This window comes from Cucumis melo, chromosome 4 (genome assembly GCF_025177605.1).
Source record: "Cucumis melo cultivar AY chromosome 4, USDA_Cmelo_AY_1.0, whole genome shotgun sequence".
NCBI classification, from domain to species: domain Eukaryota; kingdom Viridiplantae; phylum Streptophyta; class Magnoliopsida; order Cucurbitales; family Cucurbitaceae; genus Cucumis; species Cucumis melo.
The window spans coordinates 32,037,707-32,062,589 of record NC_066860.1 but is presented as its reverse complement, the minus strand read 5'-3'; the positions used below and the strand labels follow the sequence as shown (position 1 = coordinate 32,062,589).

The 24,883-nt window shown below is 30.5% G+C and overlaps 4 protein-coding genes across 4 annotated transcripts; 1 reads left to right on the top strand and 3 right to left on the bottom strand.

Annotated features, from left to right (window-relative positions):
• Positions 1 to 14,519: 14,519 nt before the first annotated feature.
• LOC103486669 (uncharacterized) lies at positions 14,520 to 15,648 on the top strand. The gene has a single exon (XM_017044138.2). It carries the CDS (start codon positions 14,669 to 14,671, stop codon positions 15,215 to 15,217), a length of 549 nt encoding a protein of 182 aa, XP_016899627.2. The 5' UTR covers positions 14,520 to 14,668; the 3' UTR covers positions 15,218 to 15,648.
• A 440-nt stretch (positions 15,649 to 16,088) lies between these two features.
• Positions 16,089 to 16,670, bottom strand: LOC103487147 (NDR1/HIN1-like protein 10). Its single transcript, XM_008445369.2, has one exon. It carries the CDS (start codon positions 16,668 to 16,670, stop codon positions 16,089 to 16,091), a length of 582 nt encoding a protein of 193 aa, XP_008443591.1.
• A 1,979-nt stretch (positions 16,671 to 18,649) lies between these two features.
• LOC103487148 (NDR1/HIN1-like protein 10) lies at positions 18,650 to 19,228 on the bottom strand. The gene has a single exon (XM_008445370.2). The coding sequence runs from the start codon at positions 19,226 to 19,228 to the stop codon at positions 18,650 to 18,652; it is 579 nt and encodes a 192-aa protein (XP_008443592.2).
• Positions 19,229 to 19,705: 477 nt separating this feature from the next.
• LOC127148989 (uncharacterized) lies at positions 19,706 to 21,397 on the bottom strand. The gene is made up of 3 exons (XM_051083427.1): positions 21,082 to 21,397; positions 20,085 to 20,283; positions 19,706 to 19,934 (listed from the first exon to the last, which is right to left on the bottom strand). The coding sequence occupies exons 1-3, from the start codon at positions 21,395 to 21,397 to the stop codon at positions 19,706 to 19,708; spliced, it is 744 nt and encodes a 247-aa protein (XP_050939384.1).
• Between the last annotated feature and the right edge of the window lie 3,486 nt (positions 21,398 to 24,883).

Genomic DNA, 24,883 nt, shown 5'->3' with positions numbered 1-24,883 from the left:
TTTATACTAACCTATGAATTTTATCTCTAGCTCTCTTTGTACATATTAAACTTTGTCCTGAATTAACACAACTGATTAGAATCAGAATATGGTGAGAGTGAGTGGTAAGGATGAGTCAACCTAGTTAAAACATTCCTGTGCACCTCTGGATCCCAATTTTCCCTAGTATTTTGTTAAAAAAGTGATATATCTTATAATTAGTATTCATACTCATATTTAGAATAATTGATTGAACACATTTTTTTATGTTTTATGCGTATTCATACAAGATATAGAAGATATCGGTTGATCCCTAATAATTAATGTCAAATCTTTTTCAATTTACGAATACATTGTGTAATATACAGGCACACAGATACTTTAATGATCCTTGCTAATAGTAGGGTATAAAATTGTTAACTATATTAGTGTCATCAAATAATTTATCCTTAACCTAAAACATTAGACCATGTAATGAATTTGACTTTTTTTTTCCCCTTCTTTTTGTGGTTCAATATAAAAGGAGTCTCTCTCTCTCTCTCTCTCTCTCTCTCTCTCTCTCTCTCTCTCTCTCTCTCTCTCTCTCTCTCTCTTTCTTTCAAACTGTAATCGATCCAAAACGAAATGGAATCAAATCCTTGTTTTGAAGTGATATATAAACAAACCATGGGTCGAGATTTTGTAATTCGTTTTTGTTTTATATATATTTTAGTTGGAAAAATTAATTAATGGGTAATATATCTTTTCAACATCTCCATTTATGCATAAAGGGGGTGTTGGAAAGCCATTTGGTTTCGGATTCTTTTTACTTCAATTGGTATGATATGGTTTTTTCTTTTTATAAAATCACTTACTAATGGTGGAATATAATATAATAATTCATTATCAAATAATATAAAGGCTGAAAAAATTCTTCTTTCTAACTTGGTTCCTTTGTTAGGTTGAATCAATTTTAACTGTATCACCTCATGAATTGAATTTGACACATAAAAATGGTTTTTGTCCATGATCATTTAAATTTTCAATCTTACATCTAATAGATCATAAATTTATTAGACATTTTTTTAATAAACTTGTAATTTAAATAAAAATAAATAATATCCTACAAAATTGGATCTGCCCTCAAACAGATTAAAGAAAAAGATTGAAGACTTACAATGAATCCTCCAAATTGAACATTGCGAAAAAGAATAAAAATGTACTCTCAAAAGGAGTTTAGAGCATTCTCTGCCACTACAAACTCTCCTTTTCTCTTTCTACTTTAAAAGTTTTGAACTATGGATCCTCCAATCAAAACTCTAAAAAACATGACCACATATATTGTTGATTGAAAATTCTCCACTTTAGGCAAAGTATTACTTTCTTTTTAACATGTTATTCTAATACATCTACTCCCAAAATATACAAAGCAAAAAGTTTGATTGAAATCACTCATGTTTTCAAGCATTCAAAGAGTTCTTACAAATTGGATCATCGAACTCATCTTTTTAAAGAAAGTATAACACAAGGAATTTCTCAAGCGATTATCCAACTAATTAGTAGTGTATATGCTCTCGTCGAGAAAGGACAAAAACATGAATGGATGAAAAAAAATTTCGTTGGCACACCAAAATTTGAGGTGAGGTGATGTTGAAATCCACTTAAATAAAGGAAGGTTTTCATGTGCATAATCAATGGCAATGGCGCTTCTTCCAAAAGAATCAAAACCATTTTATAAGCATCTGTCAAAGCCCTCGTTGTCTGAATTTTTGTTAACATCACAAACTGTTTGATATGGCTTTCAACTTTATTCTTCTCCCCTTTTTAATTTGTACTAACCCAACTTAGCTTCATTCCTAAATTTTTGCCAGTTGTGTTCTCACACTTCTTTTTCTTGTGCCTTAAAAGCATCAATAATTGTTTTTTTATATACTTAAACTGCTTTTTCTCTCTATACACATATACAACTTAAATTAATAATTATGGATTATATATTATATATGTCCATTCCTTCTAAATTCAATTTGGTTTTCATTGTTTGCATATAACGGCATGGTTGAGTAATATAATTGGTAGATGCACCAAAGTATCTCAATTTTCAACTAGGTTAACAATCTGTTAAAGACATTCCTTACATATTCCTAATTTCATTCCAATAACATTAAACAAGTACCTATGATGTAGATGGGTAGCTCAAAATTGAGATTATGGGGAAGTGGCTTAAGGAGAGCCACAGGGGAGGGGGAGAAAAAAATAAATTGCATTAACGTTCAAAGATAAGTAACGATTGTTTTTATAAATGATAAATTTATCCAATAAAGTTGTTTAAATCTGATTGCTTCCTAACTATTGCTAGATGTGGATAAAAAATTGAAATAATTATGGAATATAAATTTCAAAGTCCTATTCATGTTTCTTTTAAAGTTTTATTACCAAATAAAAAGTTACATGCCTTTCTTTTCTTTTTTTCTTTTTTTTTTTCTTTTGTCGTTAGATTTACTTTCTTAAATACAAAATTATAATAAATAAAAATGAGGACTAGAACATTCCAACTTTTTAAAGGAAAGAATGTATGTCGTTATGATATTCATTTAGTTAAATGCTCTAATTCACAACTCAAACCCAACAACTTTGATAATAAAAAAAATGTAAATTACACAGACTACTTAAGTATATGATAGTAGTTCAATTACATCCTTAAATTTTCAATAGCAATAATTTGGACTTTAAGCTTCTGAAATTGTTAACATTGAATCCTCAAGTTTATAACGGTCATAAAAAATAGACTTAAAAGTAATAAATATTAAATCATCGAATATATATAATCAATACAATTTATACAATTAAATAAGTTTGAGGGTTTAATTTTAGAATTTAGATAAATTTCAAAACTTAATTTTTAATTTTACAAGTTTAAATAAAAGTATAATTGCAACTTCAATCTTAAAATCAGTGGAGTTTTTTTTTTTTTAAGAAAAAAAAGCTACAGTAAAAGAAGTTTGATGTTGAAGAAAAGAGGAAAAAAGGAAGAAAAAAAGATTATATATAGAAGGCGTATTTGAATATAATTGCAAAATTCATAGAATACTTTCACATTTTATTCCATAAATTCTAACCAAACTCCATCTTTACCTTTTTCTTTTTTCTTCTTTCGAGAAAAACAAGTCTTTTCTACCCAACCAAAAATCCTACAGTTCAAAGTTTAAGCACTTTTTTAAAAAAGATATTCTCTCACTAAAAATATATTTTTATACAAAATTTTCTGTTCCTTTAAAATTTAATTTCGCTTAAAAAAAATTTGTAAATTTAAAAAGTTAGAGCAAAAATGAATACAATTATTCAACTGAATAGAAAAGTAAAAATTGATATGTTTCCTAAACAAAAATATGGACACATCAATCTCTCAGATAATTGACGTAGCAGTAGGGTTTCGATCATGAACAGTAGATTGAAAACTTGCAAAGCTCCCAAATGTAGTCATGTCAAGTCATCCATCACAATTTTCTAAACAAATTTAGCAAAAAGAAATGACAATAATAATAAAGTGACTAGAAAAATTCTAATCGAATAATGAACGTGAAATCCGGTGGCTTTCCAATTATAATTATTCCTTATAGGCAAAGTCTAAGAGTAATGGATGCATCAATACAGCTATTATATGTACTTTGAGGAACTTAATTTTATTCTAAATACGGTTTTTCAGAAAGAAATTAGAAAGAAAAAGCAGACGTGGGTCTTTAAGAAAAAGATTTAACTTTTGAAGATTTTGCAATATAAATTGTTCTAGATATGCTTGTGGTATGTAAAAGCTAAATATTATACTTTATATATATAACCTATATGTTAAAATTTACCTTTTTTTTTTCTCAATAAAATATTTAGGCCATATACCTTATTTTATACACGTATCATGTATATCAACTTGATTGAAAATATAATTAATAAATTGGAATTTTGATTACGAATACTTTTAGGACTAATAACTTTAAGTGTACAACAACATTTTAAAATAATTTTACATATAGCAAAACTTGGTTGAAATATAATTAGTCTACCACTTGCAAACTTTGACTTTCATAGGTTATTTTAATTTTGTTATAGTTACAAGTTCTTTTATATTGTGTCATATTAGTTAATTTTTATGTGTGAATATAACTGTTTTTTGATATGTCCTTAAAATTACAATTTAGGGTTTGATATATGTACAAGTTCTACAAAATAAATAAAGAAATTAATGGTATGAACAAACATGAAAGTGTTATATATGTAGGTATGTTAACTTAATTGATATGTCTGAATGCACGATCTTTTAATCGATATATTTAAGTCATATATTTATCTCTTCAAATTTGGACTCACTATGTTTGGTTTATTAGTTACTATTATTTTCCTAGAGAGAGATAGAGGTTAGAAATAAAGATATGAAGAAAACTTGAGATAATAAAGGAAGGGAATATAATTATGAATATCCTATTCAAGAGGTTATCAAGAAATGAGTAAGTGGACATAAAATATAAACAGATATGATTTGTAATAGGATATTAAATAGGTTAACTAGTTGCTTAAAAAGATGATTAACTAGGGTTAATGGTTTTGAATGGAAAGCTTAATTATATTAGAAAAGAAAATAATAAAAGGATTTGAATAATAGAAAAGTTGGAAAATAATAATAAAAAAGTTCAAAAGAAAAGAAAAGAAAAGGGGAACGTTGGGAATGCACAAAGTGAAGAAGATTAAGGTATGATCCATAACGTAAGGGTTGTGCAAAGGGGAAGCAACTTTTACAACTTTAGAAGAGAGAAGCAAAATCTTCCCTAAGAAATATCAAAAGAGAGCACTACTTTTGATGGTGTTTTTTTTTTATTTATATAAAAAAGGAATAACTTTTTTCTCACTTTGATTTTTGTAAACCCAACATTCTCATCTTTGAAAAGTTGGGTTATATACAAAAATTTAATTAACTTAAAAAAAATGCAAATAATGTGTTTTTTTTTTCTTTTCAAAAAAAAAAACCCACATAGATAAGCATCTTCCTTCTTTAAAACCTTAAAGATGTTGCTACTTTAGAATCATAAAAAGATCATTATCTCTCACAACTTTTTTCTTTTAAAAACCCTAAAGAAGAGAATTTGTCGTTTGTGGCCTTTCAAAAAGATTAGGGCTACTCGAATAAATCCACTAAGTAGAACACATTGGTGGGGCTCTCTCTCTCTCTCTATGCATCTTAGACTTCTTCAAGACCATAACCAAACCATAAGGAGATAAATGGTCAAATATATCTACAAATAATATATAAGATTATAGATTCTTTTTGCCATCAAATATATAAACCAAAGTGCTATATAGAATATAAAATATATATAGCCAAACATATATAGTAATCTCATTTGTTTTTGACCTACTTTGTACACGAAGCAAATACCAAACCTCTAATAGGAACTAAACTAGGGTTTCCTATAAATTTTAGCCAACCCTAAGCTTTAGGATTAGACTTCTCATATCGATGGTGATTTGATTTGTAATGTAGTTAGTTCAAAGTATTACAAAATACAAAATTAAACACATCCATGGTTTTCATAAATATAGAAATTATAAGAAGCCTTTATTGCAATACATAGATGTCAAATATTCCCACTTGATCTCGTTCTGATATATAGTTAATTGAGTGAAAATGTACCTATATGAATTTATCAATATTTCTTATTGGAAGAGTTCATTGTGCAACTTTTAAATTAGAAAATGAGTGGCTTAGTTAATTCTAAATTCTAATATTGTATGTTGCTCTCGAATCAGGATAATTTGTTTTATTTATTTTTTATATATAATATTCTAAATGTTAATTGTCGTTTTGGTATTTGTCATTAGTTACTATTATATCATCCAACACAAACACAAAAATTGTAATTGAATTGAAGTAATATTTTAAATAAAATACTTAGAGAACAAAGCGGAATCAATAAATGCCCTCAAATATCGCAACTATATTAGCACATTTATAGCAGTGTCATAATATCTTGAACATCCCATCTTAGTTGAGTAAATCTAATTACATCAACATGTGTTACTATTTAAAGAAGAAAAATGATGTAATAGAAGTTTGAACATACAATACTCATCATGTTTTGATACCCATGTTAAACTTTACTTGGTTTTTCATGTATGTGTTGGTTATGATTTTGGGTCCAAGTTTTGGACAAGTGACATATGTAAACGTATATACACACTCTAATTTTTTTTGGCTTCGTTGTAATTTATATAATTATCGAGTGTTCGTGTAAATCTTGGTGCCAATTTCTTTACTATTTACATTTTCTCATTTTCTTTTATAGTTGAATTCACCTCTATACAAAAGCCTCCAACTGTCTTTATTAATCATTACTCCTATTTGACTGTTAATCATTGTTGATTTAATACATCAATACTACTTGAACAAACATTTACATTTTACGCTTGGAATTGGCCAGTGTTTTTTTGTTCTCGGATCAAGAGTTTCAACTGTCTGTCTCCAGGTATTTTTTACTTAATTTGTATTCAAGTTTGGCATGTGAATCTAAGTCAAGGAAATGAGATTCAATACTCACAGAAAATCTATACTAATTTGTATTCAAGTTTGACATGTGAATCTATATAAATCTGAAGGTATATATATATACACATATACACTTGGTTGTGACAGAAAGAGTTGTTAATTAATGGGAATTTTATTGAGAGTAAAAATGGTATCCAACTTTTATTTAATTTTATTCGTCCCTCAAAAGTAGCAAAAACAATTAAAGATGAATTATAAAGGAAAGAATTAAAATGAAGCAAATTACGAAGAGAGAGGGAAATTAATGAAAGAAAAACCTAATTAATAGGGGAAAGTTGGATTCTCCTTTTGGGTAAAGCAAAGCTCTTCTTTTGAGTGGTTTGTGGGTATAGTGTGTGTTAATTCCTCTGCCTCACAGGGACATATTAACTTTTCTTTCAAACAATTTGGACGGTTCAGCTTTTCCCAAAAGGACCCTTTTACTAATGCTATCTCTATTACCTATATATATACATACACACAATATGTTTGATACTTATATACACACACATTATTTAAATATCATATATCATATGATATGGTATGAAATAATTAATTAAAAGGCTCACAAATTTAATTTCATGTCTTCTAAAAGATTATTGTTCCTAATAATTGATTTGATAGTCGCCCATTAATTGCATAAGGGCACATGGAATGCATTTCCGGATTCTTTTATGCTTCAATAACCATAATTAATTACACTTACAAAAGTGTTTCTTTTATGCTTCACACTTTGAATTATTTATCTGGTGTCTTTCAATTATTTATCAGTTTTTTTCTTTTATGCTTCATGGTATACTAATTTTTTTTTTTTAAATGAAGTTAGTAAATCTTCTCACATGTGTAACTATCGTCCTTCTATATCACTTCGTTAAATTGGAAGATCTTCTCTAGCCTCTACATCGTTTGTTTTTTTTTACTTTGAAACTCATCTCCTAGCTCCATGTCTTTTATATCTTTTTTTTTTTTTTTTTGGTAATAATGCATCTACTTTTGGTTTGGGATATGATGAATAATGTGTTATAAATGTGTCAACAGGTTTGAAATATATTGTTATATGGCCTTCTAATCTTCCCAGCTCAACCTTCCAATTCAACGAATTGATATATAAGCATTACTCTGATTTCATAAATATATATATATACCTCAACCCTCAGTTATTTTCTTTTATAAAAAAGAAAACATTACACGAGGTCTTCCAAGTTTTGCCTCACATCTAGGGGATACGATGCCTATGTCTAGGCCCTTTTCCAAGATTATTTATTTTATGAGAACATATACAGATAAAAGTGGTTCTTGTTTGATGAGATGAATAATTATTCGAACTGCAACTAAAGTATTAGGTTTTGGGTTAGAAAAGAATAAATCATACAAATACAAGTGAAAGATAAATCTCTCGATGTTGTGATGATGTATTTTAGTAAAAGTAGGGTGATACATAAGCCGGGTTGAAGGAAAATTATGACCAACCTATAGTATAAAGGTTGGGCCATATTGGATTGGTAGGTAGGTTTTTTTCATTCCCTTCTATAATTTAGACAAATTTTCATATATTTTTTTTCAATATGCAAAGTGAACAAGTTGTCATTCAATGTGCAAGGTGACATATATATATGTTATAAGTTTAAATTCCAAATCTACAATGTACTAGCTTGGAGATTTACTTTTAAGTTTGGTTTTAGGCTTATATATATTAGGTACATAATTGGGTTGGGTTGGGTCACTTACTTGCATCCTATCTCAACTTTTTCTTCTCTAGTTTTCTTACCCAATTCAATCCGATATAAAATTTAACCTAATCCAACATTTATAGCTTTGATTGGATAATCCAAGTTGGTAGAGTTACCGATTTTTCTAACACAAAAAATAATTAAAACCAAAATAATTCATATTCGAAATAGATAATATTTTACTGACATGAATACGACCTTGTGGGAGGCTCATTGTCCCCAACAAGACCAAGAAACTTTGTTTTTATGAAATGCAGAGATTTCGAGGGTTTCTTTGGTTGAAAACATGAATTTCAGGTCGGGTTTGAGAATTTATTTTTGGTTGAAAAGTAGATGGCTTGCAAGGCTACATTCTTCTTTAAAGATAAATCAATAATGCTTCCTTAAACGTACTTGCTCTTCCATAATGCTAAATAAAAGTTCCATTTTTTTTAATCTTTTATTGACTTATAGCAAGAAATTAAACTAAGGAAAAATTAAATCAAAAGACAGAGAAAGATATAGTTAGTGATAAACCAAAGTATATAATTTATTCAAGATATAGTAAGCATAGACAATCCACTAATGACTTATAATAAACAATGTCCTATACAAATATATATAACTAGCTATATCTTGATTTCATCTAAAAGTATATTTGATCTAGTAAAAAATATTGCATTCGATTACTTTCAATAATACGTTCATCTCACGTATCTTCAACTTTTACTTTTAAAATAATTAAAGTATTGTTATATAAATAAACTACTATATAATTTAGAAAATAAAGGAAAATGATAATATTCAGTATATCATGAGATCACCAACTCAAAAAGACTTTAACTTTTAACCAAATAGTTACAAATAATTTGTTAATGGGTGTTTTGCCTTTTGTGATAGTTCTTTGATTGACCAGCCATTTAGGTTTGTTTGGGTATGAAGTAAGCAAAGCCATCAACAAAGAGTAAATGTTTGACCTTAGAAGACAATCACAACACAGAACTAATTAAAAAAAGAAAAGAAAAGCCATTGTTCACATTATCAACGTAAAAAGAACATTAGAAATAAAGAAAAAACTTAAGCTACAAGGCTAATTTTTTTGGTAACAAAGATATACATAGAGAGAAAAAAAAACCTAAACCCTTTGTTTACTTTAATGAGTTTCTCTTTAATTTTTTCCCCCTTCTTTAAGATTGGAGAAGAAACCATTATGCTTCTTTCACTTTGGAAACCTTTTAAAATCCACCATAAAATCACAATGCATAGCCAACTTTTTGGAACTCTAATCACTTTCTAAAGATATGTGGGCTTCATCTCTTCTCTTTTATATTCTCCAACAACAATGGCGGTTCTTTAAATTTTGTCATTTTTTTCTTTTTTCTTTTTTCTTTTTTCTTTTAAAATTTTTCCCTTTTTGATTGATTTATTTGGAATTTGGCCTAAACCCTTTAAACGTATAATTGACTTACATTATAGAAGTTAATTATCGACCTCCACTAGGTCACTTGAAAAGCAGCACTTGTTCGAGGGCTATCTATTGTGTGTTTTAATATTTTACTAGTCCCACGAGAGAGATACTTATCTCAACCAAAAAACCATCATCAAAGTGTGATGCGTTTCCAAAAAGTTCCCTTCACCCCTAGTGTTTTGAATTTTAGATGGTCTTGCTTTCGTTTTGTTCAAATTATTTCATTATTTGATGCCGGATTCAATCATGCTCAGTGTTTCTTTTACTTTTTTTTATAGAAAAATGATACAAGTTGAGTTAGAGGTAGACCAAAACATCTCCACATATGTCTGAAAAGGCCAAACCAAAAAAACATTAAATGATACAAAAAACGCTAAGATTAATGGCAATTTTAGTCGGATTATAGTCCTTTAAGAGTCCTTATCTATGAGAGACCAACAACCAGTGAGGTTGCAAGTTTATTTTCCCTAGGAAACCAACAAAATTTGAGAATAAAGAAATTGTGAACAAAATTTTATGTTCACAATTATGAATGAAAACATATATTTAAGTACCTTTAGCCAAAAAAATATTGAAGGTTGTATAAATTGATGTAAAATGGATTGTGTTGCTCCAAGAAATATAGTGAATTGAAATTGAACACATTTAAGTGAGTCAAAGTTACTAAGATCATCCATCACTACGTCTAAAGAAAAATGAAGGAGATTATGATTTTATAGACCAAAGACCACCTTTTAATGTTTAAAAGATGGTGTAGCAAATAGAGTCTAAGAGAAAATTTTGTGAGTCGTTTATATCCTAAAAAATTTATTCCGTGTTTTCCAACGGGATACTAGAATAGTGGAATTAGGACGAGTATAAAAATTCCTCAATGGGATTAGGTTGACAAATTTGTAACACCCACCCTCGTGCATATTCTAGCTAGACCTATAAAAAACTTATTCAAACTAAAAATGTGGTGGGATTTATCTCATCAACTTTATGTGTTTTATATAGAGCTATATCAGACGAACATATGTGCATCAAATAATTGGTTTTACTAAATTAAGAAACAATAAGTTCTTAATGATGATTAACTTTTTCGTTAGGTGACTTAATTTATAGAAGAATTTTAGAAGTGAGAAGAAGTAAAAGTATTCATCATTCAATACGTGGTAAGATAATGGGGTTTTTTTAAAAAAAAACAAAAAATCTAAACTAAACAATTAACCTAAAAAAATCAAAAGAGAGTCTTAATGTAGAGTAAATCGAATGAGATTGGTGTGTTATGACTAACTTTAGAATATAAGATTTTCTATCACATTTGAAACAATTAATAATTTTAAATTGTACCTAGAAATGATTTTAATTTATTAAAACAGTCTTAATAATAAGTTAGTTAAAGAAATTATTAACTTAAAAACTTCTTTTGGAAGAATACTCGATAGATGAATTTGAAAAGAATAGAAAAAAAGGACTGCTTAACCAAAAAATTTCAAATGATTTAGTAAGAAAAAATATTCATAACAGTTGGAATAACTTTTGAATATTTGTCATTTAAAATAAATCTGAAAAATGTAAGATACAATAATATATTTTACTAGGAATTTTATTTTTATTTTTTAAAAAATATGTTTAAATAAGAAGATAATCCAAAAGCAAAATAAAAAGATAAACAAAAGGCGGTGGAACATGTGGTATAGCTAGTAATCCCTAGTATGTTCTTTGTTATTAAATTTCCATCATCCTAAGCATATTTTCTCAAAGAAAACAAAAGAAGAAAAGTATAGAAAAATTTACAAATTACACCTACAAAATCAAAAAGCTGTAAATTCCAATTTAGACCCATCAAAGGAAGAATTGAAAGTGAGTAATTTTTATTTATTTATTAGGCATCTAAAAGAGACAAAAAAGATTAAACATAGAGACAAAATTTCAACACAAGTTGAGCTCTTTTCCAGACTTTAAGAAAAAATAAATAAAGGTAAAGGGGAAGTAACAGGATGGTTCTTTTACACAAAAATGTCATTGTCTCTATTCTCCCCTTCCCCTTTAGAACCCAAATGTATGAGTGAAGAAAGAGTATTATATATATATATATATATGTATGTATGTTATTCTTCCTTTTCATCAAAGTAAGGGATTTCAAAATCAATGAAAGAACAATACAAACAAATTAATAAAATTCCCTAAAAACTTTCAACTTTGAATTGTCACACTCTCTTTTGATCTAATTCCCTTATTAATCACTGCTTTATAGGAGTATGGATTTGAAAGGTAAGTTGAATAAAATTTGAAGGATCCCAAGGAAAGAAAGAAAAATGAGAATGGGATTCTTTCATGTGGTGTTGCTATTTTATTTTAGTTAATATGGTCAAAAAGAACAAAGGGAAGCTGGTTAGGGCTCATGGGAATATAAATATATCTTGAGACAAGAATGTTTTGTCTTTTGATTGGGTTTTTCTAGGACATTGTGAGGCTTTTGATGTCTTGTTGGGTCTCTATCTTCAACCATAGACTTCCCTTTGAGACAAAATTACAAACACTTTGGAATGCAAGTGGCATTCATATGCTTATAATGTGATGTGTGCTTGCCTTTTTCCTACTTCTCTCTATTCTCTCATTACATAATTATAAGGGAAAAAAAAAAGAAAGAAAGTTAAAGAATAGGACCACATACAATAATGTTTAATGGAATTAATATAAATGGTATAACATTACATACCCAATTGAATTGAATTATATATGTTGGGAGTAATAGTGTATGAGTGGTTGAAATGTTTGGACTATACTGCTGATAGGGTTTAGGGTTTGGGCCATTTTCACTTTAATAATAGAATAGGTCCATTCATGTTTCTTCAGGTCTAAGGTGTTCTGTAAACAAATATATGGCCCAACCAGCCTTTAATGTTTGGGAGGTTTGTTTGTTGAGCTTTTGAACTAACTTACAGCTACTATACTTATCTATATATTGGGGTTCTACAATGATGATCATTGTTTAAAACTTTAAAGGAAAAAGAGAAGGGAAATGGTAATTATTATATAAATATATAGTGATCAATTTTGTAATTGGAATGTCTTGAGCTTCTCTAGTTTTGTGATCTTTTTCGACAATAAAATATTAAATGTATCAATATAATTAAGATATTTGAGTGCATATTTTATCACTTTTTATAAAGGTGATCGGGATTGAGTTGAGTTGGACTAAAGTACATATAAGATCCAACTCATTTGTTTGGATTACAAATTTCTCTAATCCAAACAATCCCCTCATTAAAAAATGAATACAACCCAGCCATGAAACACGAGAATTAAGGTCACAAAAGGGGCCTAATTTCTTTTTTTTTTTTTCTTAAAAACATGTTAAATTTAGAAATATAATTGTGCACTATATTTACTTTTAATGAAAATTAAGCCTCAACATGGTCATCATCTAGAAGTGTCACTAGTATTTACTTATCGATCCTCCTTCATTGTTGGTTCTTGTTTAAAAAAATAGAAAGATAAGCCAGAAGAAATGCATGTATTACTACACATATGAACGCAAAAGGTTCTTGGTGTGGTAGAAATATAATTCAAATCTAAATTTAAAGGTGACATTTACTCAATAAATATGTAAATTTCTTTATTAATGAGTTAGCTTATTTACATGAACGTAAAATTTGATCAATATGAGCCAAAAAAACGTAACCTAAAAGTATAAATTTAAGAATAGAGATTGTATTTAGAGAAATTTAGGAAGCATATACAATTTGTTCAAGTCAATAAGGCTATTTTAAAATGCTCAACTAAGTATATTTTAAAATGCTGAAATAAGTTTTTTTTTTTTTTTTCTTTTTACTTCATGATTGATTTAACTATACGTATAAATTTTAACCAATGGGAAGCATATGCTATTTCTCCTTTCAAATAACATGCATATATGGAGAATTGTTATATTGTTTTTGTTTAGCACATTAGTTTATATTTAGAATAGTTGTTGATTTTAGTTTATAAGTGCTTAATTAGTTATTTGTCGTATTTTCTTGTAAGTTGATAGTAAATTTATTAGTACCCTATAATTTTAAACAGAAAAGTATAGGTTTTGGAGGGTTTTTTTCAACCTTTAGGAATGAACTTCACTCATCTAACCATGAATTTGGTTAAATACTCAAGTTTACAATCAAGTGATCATTCTAAAAGTATATATATATATAGAATATATTGTTACTCGCATCTTGGATTAAATAAATAAAAAAATGAAAGAATTAAAAGGTGAAGTATTTTTTAAAAAACACAGATTAAAGAAATCAATTAACAAAATGAAAAGATGAAAAAGAATAACAGTAGAAACAAATATATAATAAAATAAACTTCTACATAGCTTATGATAAAATGCAAATTCAATTCTTTACTCATGGTTTAGAGAATGTTAAAATTTGGTCGAATAACTCTAAAAACCCTTATTAATATGCTAGTATCTCATAAGTAGTAATGGATGGAATCATCTTATATATATATATATATAATTGATAATTTATAATGTAGAAATTAGTTAATAAAATGAAATAAATATGATATGATAATAGACTATTGTGTAAAGTATTTATGGTATGATAAATAAATAAAAAATGATTAATATAGAATTAAAATTGAAATGGATAATTATGAAGTGTCATTTATGGATTAAAGGGAAATATGTGAAAAGGATAAAATATAAATGGAGGCTATGGCGTTCCTTTCCAAGGTCTTACCTGTATTAAAAACACACATCTTTTTCAATTAAATAACAACCCCGCTCAACCACTTCAAAATTTAAATCTCTCACTCCCCCCATGTCCACGTCATCATTAAATCCCTAACTCCCCTTTTCCTTTTCTTTTTTCTTTTTCAAAATTTACCATTTCGCATTTTTTAAAATTATAAAATTAAAATTAAATAACTAAACACTCATATTTCTAAAATACCCTCTTTCCTACTCCTCTTCTTCAGCCGTAATTCCAAGATATGGACGGCGGCCTTAACAAGATCGCCACCCCACTCATCCTCCTCTTCCTTCTCATTTTCTTCTTCCTCCTCGCTCAGATTCTATACATTCTCTATCGCCGCCGGCGTCTTCAACGCCTCGGTGGTGCTGAACCCAACCAAAAGTGCTTCTACCTTTTTTGGAGGAACCAATCGCGGATCCAACCTAAAGAAATCCCCTCCATTTCTAAAATTGATGGTCATTCCTCCGAAGGGGCGGTGGTGGTGGTGGTGGAGACAGCGGAAGACGAGTTGACGAAGTGGCAAGAACTGTGCGGACCGTCAAGAACGCTTTTCACTATCAAGGAAGAAGAAGAAGAAAGAGAAGGAATAATCGAATGTTTCGAGTATAATAATCCTTTTCCTAAACTCAAAACGGATGAAGATACAACGCCCTTCCATACTCCATGTGCTTCTCCTCCCTACCTCACCCCCTCCTCGTCCCCTTCTCGTGACTTTCCGGCAGATAGAGGTTGTCCCGACGACAATATGACGACGCCCTTTTCGGCTATTCAAATTACCACTCACTGATTAGAGATTACGTACGACGACGACGACTCTGATGGACGACATGTCGGTTCAGGGAACAGCATTTGCATGACACGCCACGTCAGCTTCGTTCCGTTTAAAAATAAGGAAAAAAGTAGGCCCCAGGTGGACCGTTGGATTTGACACCTCTTTGTCATTTACTATTTTACTATTTTACTATTTTATCTTTTACTTTTTGCTTTTCACCGGTATCTGTGCTAATCTGGTGTGGGGAGGTGTAGGTGACCATTGCTTTTTCCTATGCTAGCGTGGCGGTTTTCAACCATGTGTCTATTCGTGGGCCCTGTTAATGTTTCGGCCCAAATATCGGCCCATATATGAAGGTTTGTGGGGGAGGGGAACGTTTATTGAATATTGATCGTTGATTTTACCAGTGATCTTCAATATAAGGTTCTTTATGTTCTATGATTTAACTTTTATTTATTTGTTTGTTTATTTATTTATCGACAGTGATTTATACTGATGTTGAATTGGTCTAGATATTTGTACAAAAAATCAATAAAAGTATGTTAATTTAACAATTTCATATGGTTATGTCTTTAAGCTGATCAGTTTTGATTGAGATGTGATGATTTCGTTCCTATAGTCAAGAGTGGTTTTTGGTTTTCAATTTGAATTATGTGGTGGTTTGGCCAAATCTAACAAAATGTTATCTTAATTATTACATAAATATTTGACAGCTGTTGAGAAAAGAAAACTATAAATTACGTTATCTTATCACGTTGGTGATATTTTTGTTTGACATTTTATCAAAATTCAATAAAGGTGCAATGAATAACTCTAAAAGAATATAAAAACAAAGGATATTTAAATATAATTGAGTACACATGACTCAAAAATAGATAATTAAAAATCAATAATCAACATGACAACCAATAGCCTCTTGAAACCAAGGAAAAGAAGAAGTTCCACTAGAATTCAATGGAACTTGGAATCTACATTCCACTTTAGGCCTAACTCTAACAATTTTATAAATCCCAAATTTCAACCTCAACGAAAGACGAAATTTGACATCAACTGAATAGACTCCAGCAAGTTTCTCAGATTTTAATTCAGAAACCTTGTTGTTGCCGATTACCACAGCCCGTTGCCCTTCAAATCGTCCTCTAAGTAAGCTCGTTGTCTTTGGGGTTTGGTAAAATGGAGTTAGCAATCTTGTGTCAAAGTTTTGATCTTTGTACATTGCAGTTGCTTCAATGGTGTCATAATAGATTCCAACTCGCTCGTTAGGGTTTCTAATGGTGAAGTAAATGCCAAGGTTGTATTGAAGTTGTGTGTCATTGTTGGTGAAGTTGAATTGGGTTAGAGTGGCATCTGTTACATTGAATTTGATCTTGTGGGTTATGAAAACAAGCCATAAGATCAATACTGTGAACCCAAAAGATGCCCCAAAAGCAACGATAACGGATATTAAAAGACACCATAAACTTGCCATGGTCGAGGGAGATTATTTGATCGGGGATGCTGTTGGATTGGAGGAGGAATGTATATATAGAGAGAGAGGATAATGAAATCTTTTTTATTTGTGTTTGTTGATCAAATCTTGCTTGTGGTTGACTTTTTGAGACGCCAGCTCATTGAGGTGCTTGAAAATATTAAATGCCCAAATTGATTGAATATTCAAGTAATTAATATGTATTAAACTAAGGGCGTTTGTACTATGGAATTAAGAATATATTTGTTGACATGTTAGAGATTAACACTTGTCATGTATCCAACTATGTGGAGAACTTTGGAGTAGACCTTGAGTTGAGGTTGATTTAGTATGAATATGTACTTTTAAAAAAAGAAAAAAAAAACATTTCATAGTTATATCATTTGATATGTGAAGTTGATTGGTAGGTGCACTAGAAAATTTTAGAGATTATATGTATTATAAAACAATTCCTATTCAGTCCCAACAATAATTAAGAAAAATGGTAAAATAGGCAAAATATTTAAGTAGGCTCTCGTAAATATAACAAAACCTATAAAGTTAACTATTTTTTAAATATTTTTATGTTATTTTTTGTTCGTTGTGACCATGTTTTTCTTCTTTTTCTTTCTTTTTTGTAGGTCGTTTAAATTTGGGTAATCAAATCTAATTTCTTTCGATCGTTCGATCGTCTTTTTTTCTTGTGATTTCTTTTCATCGTTTTATTTCTTTTATTCTCTTTTTTTACATTGTTTAGATTAGAGTAACTAAATCTAAAAGATCGTGTATAAAGAATTTTGAAAAAAAATCGTTTTGATTGAAGTAGCCAAAACTAAACGATGTTATAAAGAAAAGTAAACAATCGTGTAACAAAAGAATTAAAAAAAAAACGTTTAGTCAAATCTAAACAATTGTAGAATCTTGAAAAATAAAAGTACAAAAGAATCTTGAAAGTTTTTGTTTAAATTTTGTTTAGTCAAATCTAAACGACCGTCTACCAAATATATTACGTATTGTTGACATGGTTGACGTACATTTTTTGTATTTTTCATCGTGGACCTGCGGGTATTTTTCATTTTCAAAATTATTCTATATAATATATAAATATTTTAAGTTTGTTATATTTTTTTAAAAACCCCAAATATTTATACACACAATAAAATATAATGCAATATAGCGGTTTTTTTCAATCATGTAAATAGTTTGATTTTTTAATTATTATTTTGAAAAACCTCTAATATAAATTAATGTATTTTGTTTGGTAAAAAATGATTTAATTTAGAAAAGAATAATTAAATTTTGTCCCACTTCTCAATTATTGATTCCTTAATCTAAACAATAAAATTTAGTCACCAACTTAACAACAGAGGCTTGAAATTATACCCCTATGCTGGAAAAAAAGGGCTAGAGATTAAAATCCTATTTTCCAGTTTTTTGAATAGGAAAAAAATGAAATAAAAAAAAAAGGTATAAGAAGCTTAGTTTTAAAAAAGTATTGAGGCATTAATTAGTATTACTCATATAAAAAATTATAATTAGAAGTTCAAGTGATCCGAACTTCTGTATTATGTTGACCTCCAAAATTGGCTCTAAGCATGCTCGTGGTCCGTTTCATTTCCACCTTAGTTAAAAAGACACAAAAAATTTCCAACTTCCCAAAATATTATTAGTACACTTTACCCAAAGAATTTGTTCCATATTACTATTATTGTTATTATTTGAGAAAATTTGTGTTATATTAATTAATTAAACTATGGAAACTATTGTTATGAAATTCATCAAGGGATGACAAAATATAGTACTGGGTAGGAGGTTACAATTTCATTCTGGTGTCTACCTGATCTACCCAACGTGTATGATTTTGGACACTCAATTAAATATTCAATTTCCAGAAAGATGCATTGAAGTACTCCTCCAACAGATTACAAGATCTCAAACAAGAAAACTCAATCAAATACAAATGATAATTGAGTACATAACTCAAAAATTGAAAAAAAAAATCAATAATCAACATCACAACCAATAGCATTCTGAAAAGAAGAAGCTCCACTAAAATTCAATGGAACTTGGAAACCACATCCTACTTTAGGCCTAACTCTAATGAATTTAAAAAGCCCAAATTTCAATCTCAACGATAGACGAAATTCGACATCAATTGAATAAACCCCAGAAAGTTTCTCAGACTTTAATTCAGAAACCGTGTTGTTGGGAATTACCACAACCTGCTGCCCTTCAAATCGTCCTTTAAGTAAGCTTGTAGTGCTTGAGCCTTGGTAAAAAGGGGTTAGCAGTCTGGTGTCGAAGTTTTGACCTTTATACATTGCAGTTGCATCAATGGTGTCATAGTAGATTCCAACTTGCTTATTAGGGTTTCTAATGGTGAAGAAGACACCAAGATTGTAATGGAGTTGAGTGTCATTGTTGGTGAAGTTGAATTGGGTGAGAGTGGCATCGGTTACATTGAATTTGATTTTGTTGGTTATGAAAATAAGCCATAAGATCAATATAGAGCCCCCAAAGGATATTGCGATCACAACAATGATGGATATTAGAAAACACCATAAAGAAGTACTTCCCATTGTCAAGAGTTCTTCTTTTCTTTTTTTTTTTTCTTTTTTTTTTTTGTTGGAATGATGTTGAATTGAAAGAGGAATAAGAATATAGGGACTTTATAATGAGATTTTGGGAGTTGTGTTTGTTAATCAAAAATTAGTTTTGGTTGACTTTGTGAGACCCCAATTGAGGTCTTTTAAAATTAAATTGCCTAAGAAGTTTGAATAAGTAAAAGCTTTATATATAGAACTAAATAATGTATAAAACAAAGGGCTTTTGTTAATATGGAATTTTTTTTTGAAAGAAGATACGGTGGGTCAGTAGGTGCACCCGGGCATCTCCACTAGGTGGACACCCCCTTAGCACCATCATCATACCCGCTTCATTAAGATATAACAAATACAATACACGGAAGCAGGATAGCCCAAAAATAAAGGGCTTGAGAACAGCCCCGTAAGGACAAAGTACAAACAGAGAGAAAGTGAAAACTAAGGAAGTGCAAACTAACTAAAAGCATTAAGGTTTAGTGCTATGGAAGAAGCTTGATAATTTGAGAAAAGAGAAGATCTACTGGTCCATAGTCCTGCAAGAGCTTTTATATCTTCCCAAATTTCTGCAACTGTTTTTTCTTTCCCATTGAAGATACGGGCATTCCTTTCCAACCAAATGTTCCAGAGGGCAGAGGCATAGGTGTTATAGAGAATGACATTTTTCTTTGTTTTCTGTTTCCAGCTGCACATGGTAATACAAAGATCCTTTGGACTGAGGCAGTTTACATTGCTGTTTAAGTGTGATGATATTAATCTCCAAATAGACTTTGCAATGGGGCATAGGATAAAGAGGTGTATTCTGTCTTTGTCATTCCTCTTACACATGACACACCAGCTCGGTCTAGAACAGAGATTTGGTAATCTCTTCATAAGTTGTTCAGCAGTGTTCACACTATCATAGAGCAGAGTCCATATGAAAAAGATGCATTTCTTTGGGATGCTTGTCTTCCAAAGATTCTTGAAAGTGTTTTGGCTTTGGAGGTCTAAGAGGCTTTGATCAGGCTGTTGGAGAGCTTTTTTAACCGAGGCCACTGTGTATAAGCCATTAGAGTTTAGGGTCCACGTTGGAGAGTCTTTTCCATTTTCGCAAAAGCTTGCATTTAGAGAGTTTTTTAACTCAGCCCACAGAGGATATTCCCACTCTCTTAACTGTCTTCTTGGATTTAGATCCCAATCCATCAAGGTATTATTCCACATGTCTCTTATGGAGCTGTCCTTATTTGTAGATAGAGCAAATAATCTGGGGTAGTGAAAAGACAGAGGACTATTTTGATGCCAGTGACTATGCCAAAAGGAGAAGCTTCTGCCATTTTTAATTTTCTAGGAAACATGTCTTTGAAACCACTCCAAGCCTTTGCAAATGGAAAACCATGGGGAACGGCTGCTGCTATGATTGCAAACACAAGGAATGTCCCCTTTGGATAGGCTTCTATATTTTGCATTTATAATTTTCTTCCATAGGGGGGAATCTTCATGGATGTATCTCCAGAGCCATTTTGTTAGAAGAGCAAAGTTTGTGTCTTTCAGTCGACTTATGCCCAGCCCTCCTCTCTCTTTTGGAGAAGTAATCTTCGCCCAATTAACTAGGTGTAGTTTATGGGTCTCTGGTGGGTTCTTCCATAAGAAATTTCTCCAGGTTTTTTCAATGTTTTTGCAGGTTGATACAGGGGCTTTGAAGATTGATAGCTGATAAGTAGGAAGGCTAGCCAAAGAAGATTTAATCAGAGTAATTTTACCTCCTTTAGATAACATAGAATATTTCCAGCTGGCAAGTTTTTTGTTTATCTTTTCTTCAACGTTCTTCCAAAAAGTCTTTGTGATTTGTTTACCTCCGAGAGGAACTCCAAGGTAGTTGATTGGAAGAAATTTTGTAGAAATTCCCCATTGTGAAGCTATCTGTTCAGTTCTTGCAGCGTCAACATTTATAGGAGAAATGGTGGATTTATTTAGATTGATACTCAGCCCCGAAGCAAGCTGGAAGAGGTTGATGATATTCTTTAAATTTTGAATTGAGTGCTCATCATCTTCTACAAAAAGCAGAATATCATCTGCAAAGAGTAAGTGTGTCAGATTTATGTTGCCCTCCATTTTCACCCCTTTGATTTTTTCACCCACAGAGTTCAGCAGCCTGCTTATATAATCCATTGCTAGGACAAAAATAAAAGGGGAAATAGGGTCTCCTTGCCTTATGCCACGGGAGGTTGAATTTTGCCTCTAGGTCTGCCGTTGATGATAATAGAGTACTGTACACTGCTAATACAAGCTCTTATCCACCTCCTCCATCTGAAGGGGTACCCCTTTTTCATAAGCATGAAATCAATGAATCTCCAGTTTAGTTTGTCAAATGCTTTTTCAATATCCAGCTTTATAACAAAGCCTTGAATTTTTTTAACTCTCCAATAGTCGATGGCTTCATTTGCAACTAAGATAGCATCTATGATTTGTCTGCCTTTTACAAAGGCCATTTGGTTCTCTGCCACTGTGGATGGAAGAGTTTCTTTTAGTCTTTCCGCAATGACTTTGGCAATAAGTTTGTAAATGGAGGTCGTTAAACTTATAGGTCTGTAATCCGCAGGCTCCGCACACTTTTCCTTTTTGGCAATTAGAGCAATATTTGTGATGTTTACTGCTTTGTTAATGATACAGTTTGAGTGGAAGTCTCTGAATATGTTGAGAATTTCTTCCTTGAGGTCAGACCAAGTTGATTTATAGAATTCCATGGTAAAGCCATCTGGACCCGGGCTTTTATTGTTTGAGAAAGCAGTAAGGGCTGCATGAATTTCCTCCTCCGTGAACAAAGAACATAAATTTTGTGCTTGGGTGGTTGATATAGGACACCAACTAAGATTATCAATAAGCCAAGGGCTTTCCTCTCCACCCCCTTTGTAAATATCTTCAAAGTGATCTAAGAAGGCTTTTGCAATGCTCTCATTTGTTGAACAAGGAACACCATCGACGAAGTTAATATTTGATATAATGCTTCTTCTTTGTCTGGCAGAGCAGATTTTGTGAAAGAAAGATGTATTTTCATCTCCTTCAGTGATCCACAATCTCTTGCTTTTTTGGTACCATATTTGAGCTTCTTTGAAACCGGACATAAGGACATCAGCTTTTAATCTAGTCCTACGGAGGCTAAGCTCTTCAGATAAGTTTCCTTCAGCTTCTAATCTGTCTATGTTGTCGATTTCTTTTATCCAAGCATTTTTATCTTCATCACTGTAGCATTTGTTCTTTCTTTGCTCATTTCTTATAATGGCAGATAGTTGCTTTAGCTTTCTCATAAAAGAAAAGCCTGGGTGCCCCTCCTGTCTCAAATTTTTCCACCAATATGTGACATTTTTTTTGAACCATGATTCTTTCAGATGTACATTTATAAGCTTAAAGGGAGAAGGGCCCCAACTGATCATGGAGGATTCCAGTGCAATTGGGAAATGATCTGAAGTAACTCGCGAGAGGGTCTTTGAATAGTGGGCAGTGAATAAATTTTCCCAATTTGTTGTATAAAGGAATCTGTCGATCCTGGAGAGAACTGGTTGAACTCTGAGATTAGACCAAGTAAATTTTGCATTTGTTAATATGGAATTATGTTGACATGTATTAGGTAGGTCAAATTGTCATGTGTCCAATTATGTTAAGAATTTGGACACCTTCATGGATGGTTTTTTCTTTTCTTTTAAGCAACCTTGGTTAGGGTTGATTTTTTCTTTCGGAATGTTTCCTGTTACAAAATTAGGGACTATATAATTCGAACAATTAATTAATTCAAACAATGGTATATATAATAATATATTTCTTTCCCGAAACATTCTTAGTAGACTTTATTAAAAATTGAAGTCATTTAGTAGATAGGTAGGTGAAAATTTCCATTTTGTCCCTACAGGTTCATAGTATATGATTTTGAACACTTCCTAGTGATTAAATAATTTCCATTCCCAAACATTTAATAATAAGAAAATCGTTTTCCTTAACAAGTTTCTTATTAAAGCATGGTAATTTATTAAACCATGGGGTAGGGGGATGGCTACTTTTCTTCTCCCTCCCTGCTCTGCTCTTTCTTGGATAATTTTTTTTTTCTCTCCCTCTTTGTTATATAAGAAATATGTTATTATTTAAAGAATTTGTTTACTCATTATTAATCCGAATAATTGGCCACCAATTTCTCAACTTATTAGTCATCAAAATTTCATTACACTTTATAATCCATTTTGCAATGAAATTTCTATGTTACAAGGTGTAAATATTTAATCCATTTTGCTAATTTTTGACATGCAAAATTGTCAAATTGGGATTTATCTTTATTACTTTAATGTATTATGAATTATGTAATCATATTCATTAGCCACATCTTCCTCTCCTGTAAATATTCTGAGAAGAAATGGGAGCTTTGACAGTTCCAACTCCTTCATATCCTTCGTTATCAATCAGATAACAAAGACTAAAAAAAGCATCATCTCATTCAACATTATGGTGGCTCTCGTATGGTCTATTTGGTTGGAAAGAAATAGAAGAATTTTTAAGGGATCATCGACAACAACAACTCCATATGGGACTTTATTTGTAACCAAACAGCTACTTGGCTTGCAAAAGATAAGATCTTCAAGAGCTACTCTCCTTCTTCAATAGCTTTAAATTTAAAAGCTCTATTTAGTTCTTAATTGGCTTATCTTAAGCCTTCTTTTTACTTTGTAACTCTTTGTGCCCTGATTTATGTGAATAAATTTTGGACTTGATGTAGGCTTTTTTTTAGAGTTACCCAGGTAATTCTTTGTTGAGGTAGCTCTAAAGATCTCCATCGGTTTCTTTCTAAAAAAAAACTAGAGTAATAGATAAAATGGTAATTTAAATATTTAATTGATTTAAAGCGAAAGTTAGACAATGCCCCTCAATCGGATATTTCAAAACACTTGTAGTAAAATATTTATATACATATATATTGACTTTGCAATATAGCTGCTAAAATTATAACGTGCTTGATAAAAACAATTGCTAGTTACTCTAAAAGTATGATAATGGACATTGATACGTTTTTACTATATTCATTAGACCTCCAAATCCAAATTTTCTAACTTCCATGTATGCAATATTTTTATAAAGAATCTCAATGTAAAAAATTATTAATAACATCGGTCTCATTACGACAGTATCTTGAAATAAAAAGATAAGACAAAAGAAAAATCAATAAGCGACAAAGCAGCCAATAATCCGAAACCGAAGAAACGATCTTCCATGAGAAACCAAGGGAAGATTAAGGCCACAACGAACCTTGGGATTAAGGCCACAACGAACATTGAGTTTGATTGAGTTCTTGACATGGTTGTTGAGAGGGGTTAATGTATTGGAACTCATATCCATTGATTTCGCCGGTATTAATATAATTTAGTTTTTGTATTGTATTTGGAGAGTTGTGTATGAAGATTTTTGTTTTGTTGACCCAAATAATTGATTATAGGTATAGATGATTTAATGTAATTATTTCCATACGTGTGTGCGTTGCTTTTTGTATTATTTAGTTGAATCAAGTGGTGTGGTGAACTAATATAATTTATAGAGTAAGTCAATGTATTAATATTTAAAATTATACTCCCTTTACGATGAAATTTCTATGTTACAATATTAGGATTGTTATATGAT

Coding starts and splice junctions, on each gene's coding strand:
- LOC103486669 (XM_017044138.2), top strand. CDS start 14,669: ATGGACGGCGGCCTTAACAAGATCGCCACCCCACTCATCCTCCTCTTC.
- LOC103487147 (XM_008445369.2), bottom strand. CDS start 16,670: ATGGCAAGTTTATGGTGTCTTTTAATATCCGTTATCGTTGCTTTTGGG.
- LOC103487148 (XM_008445370.2), bottom strand. CDS start 19,228: ATGGGAAGTACTTCTTTATGGTGTTTTCTAATATCCATCATTGTTGTG.
- LOC127148989 (XM_051083427.1), bottom strand. CDS start 21,397: ATGGATTATATAAGCAGGCTGCTGAACTCTGTGGGTGAAAAAATCAAA. Junction 20,284..21,081: donor CCTTGGAGTTCCTCTCGGAG/GTAAACAAATCA, acceptor GCTTATACACAG/TGGCCTCGGTTAAAAAAGCT. Junction 19,935..20,084: donor CTCTGTTCTAGACCGAGCTG/GTGTGTCATGTG, acceptor TACCATGTGCAG/CTGGAAACAGAAAACAAAGA.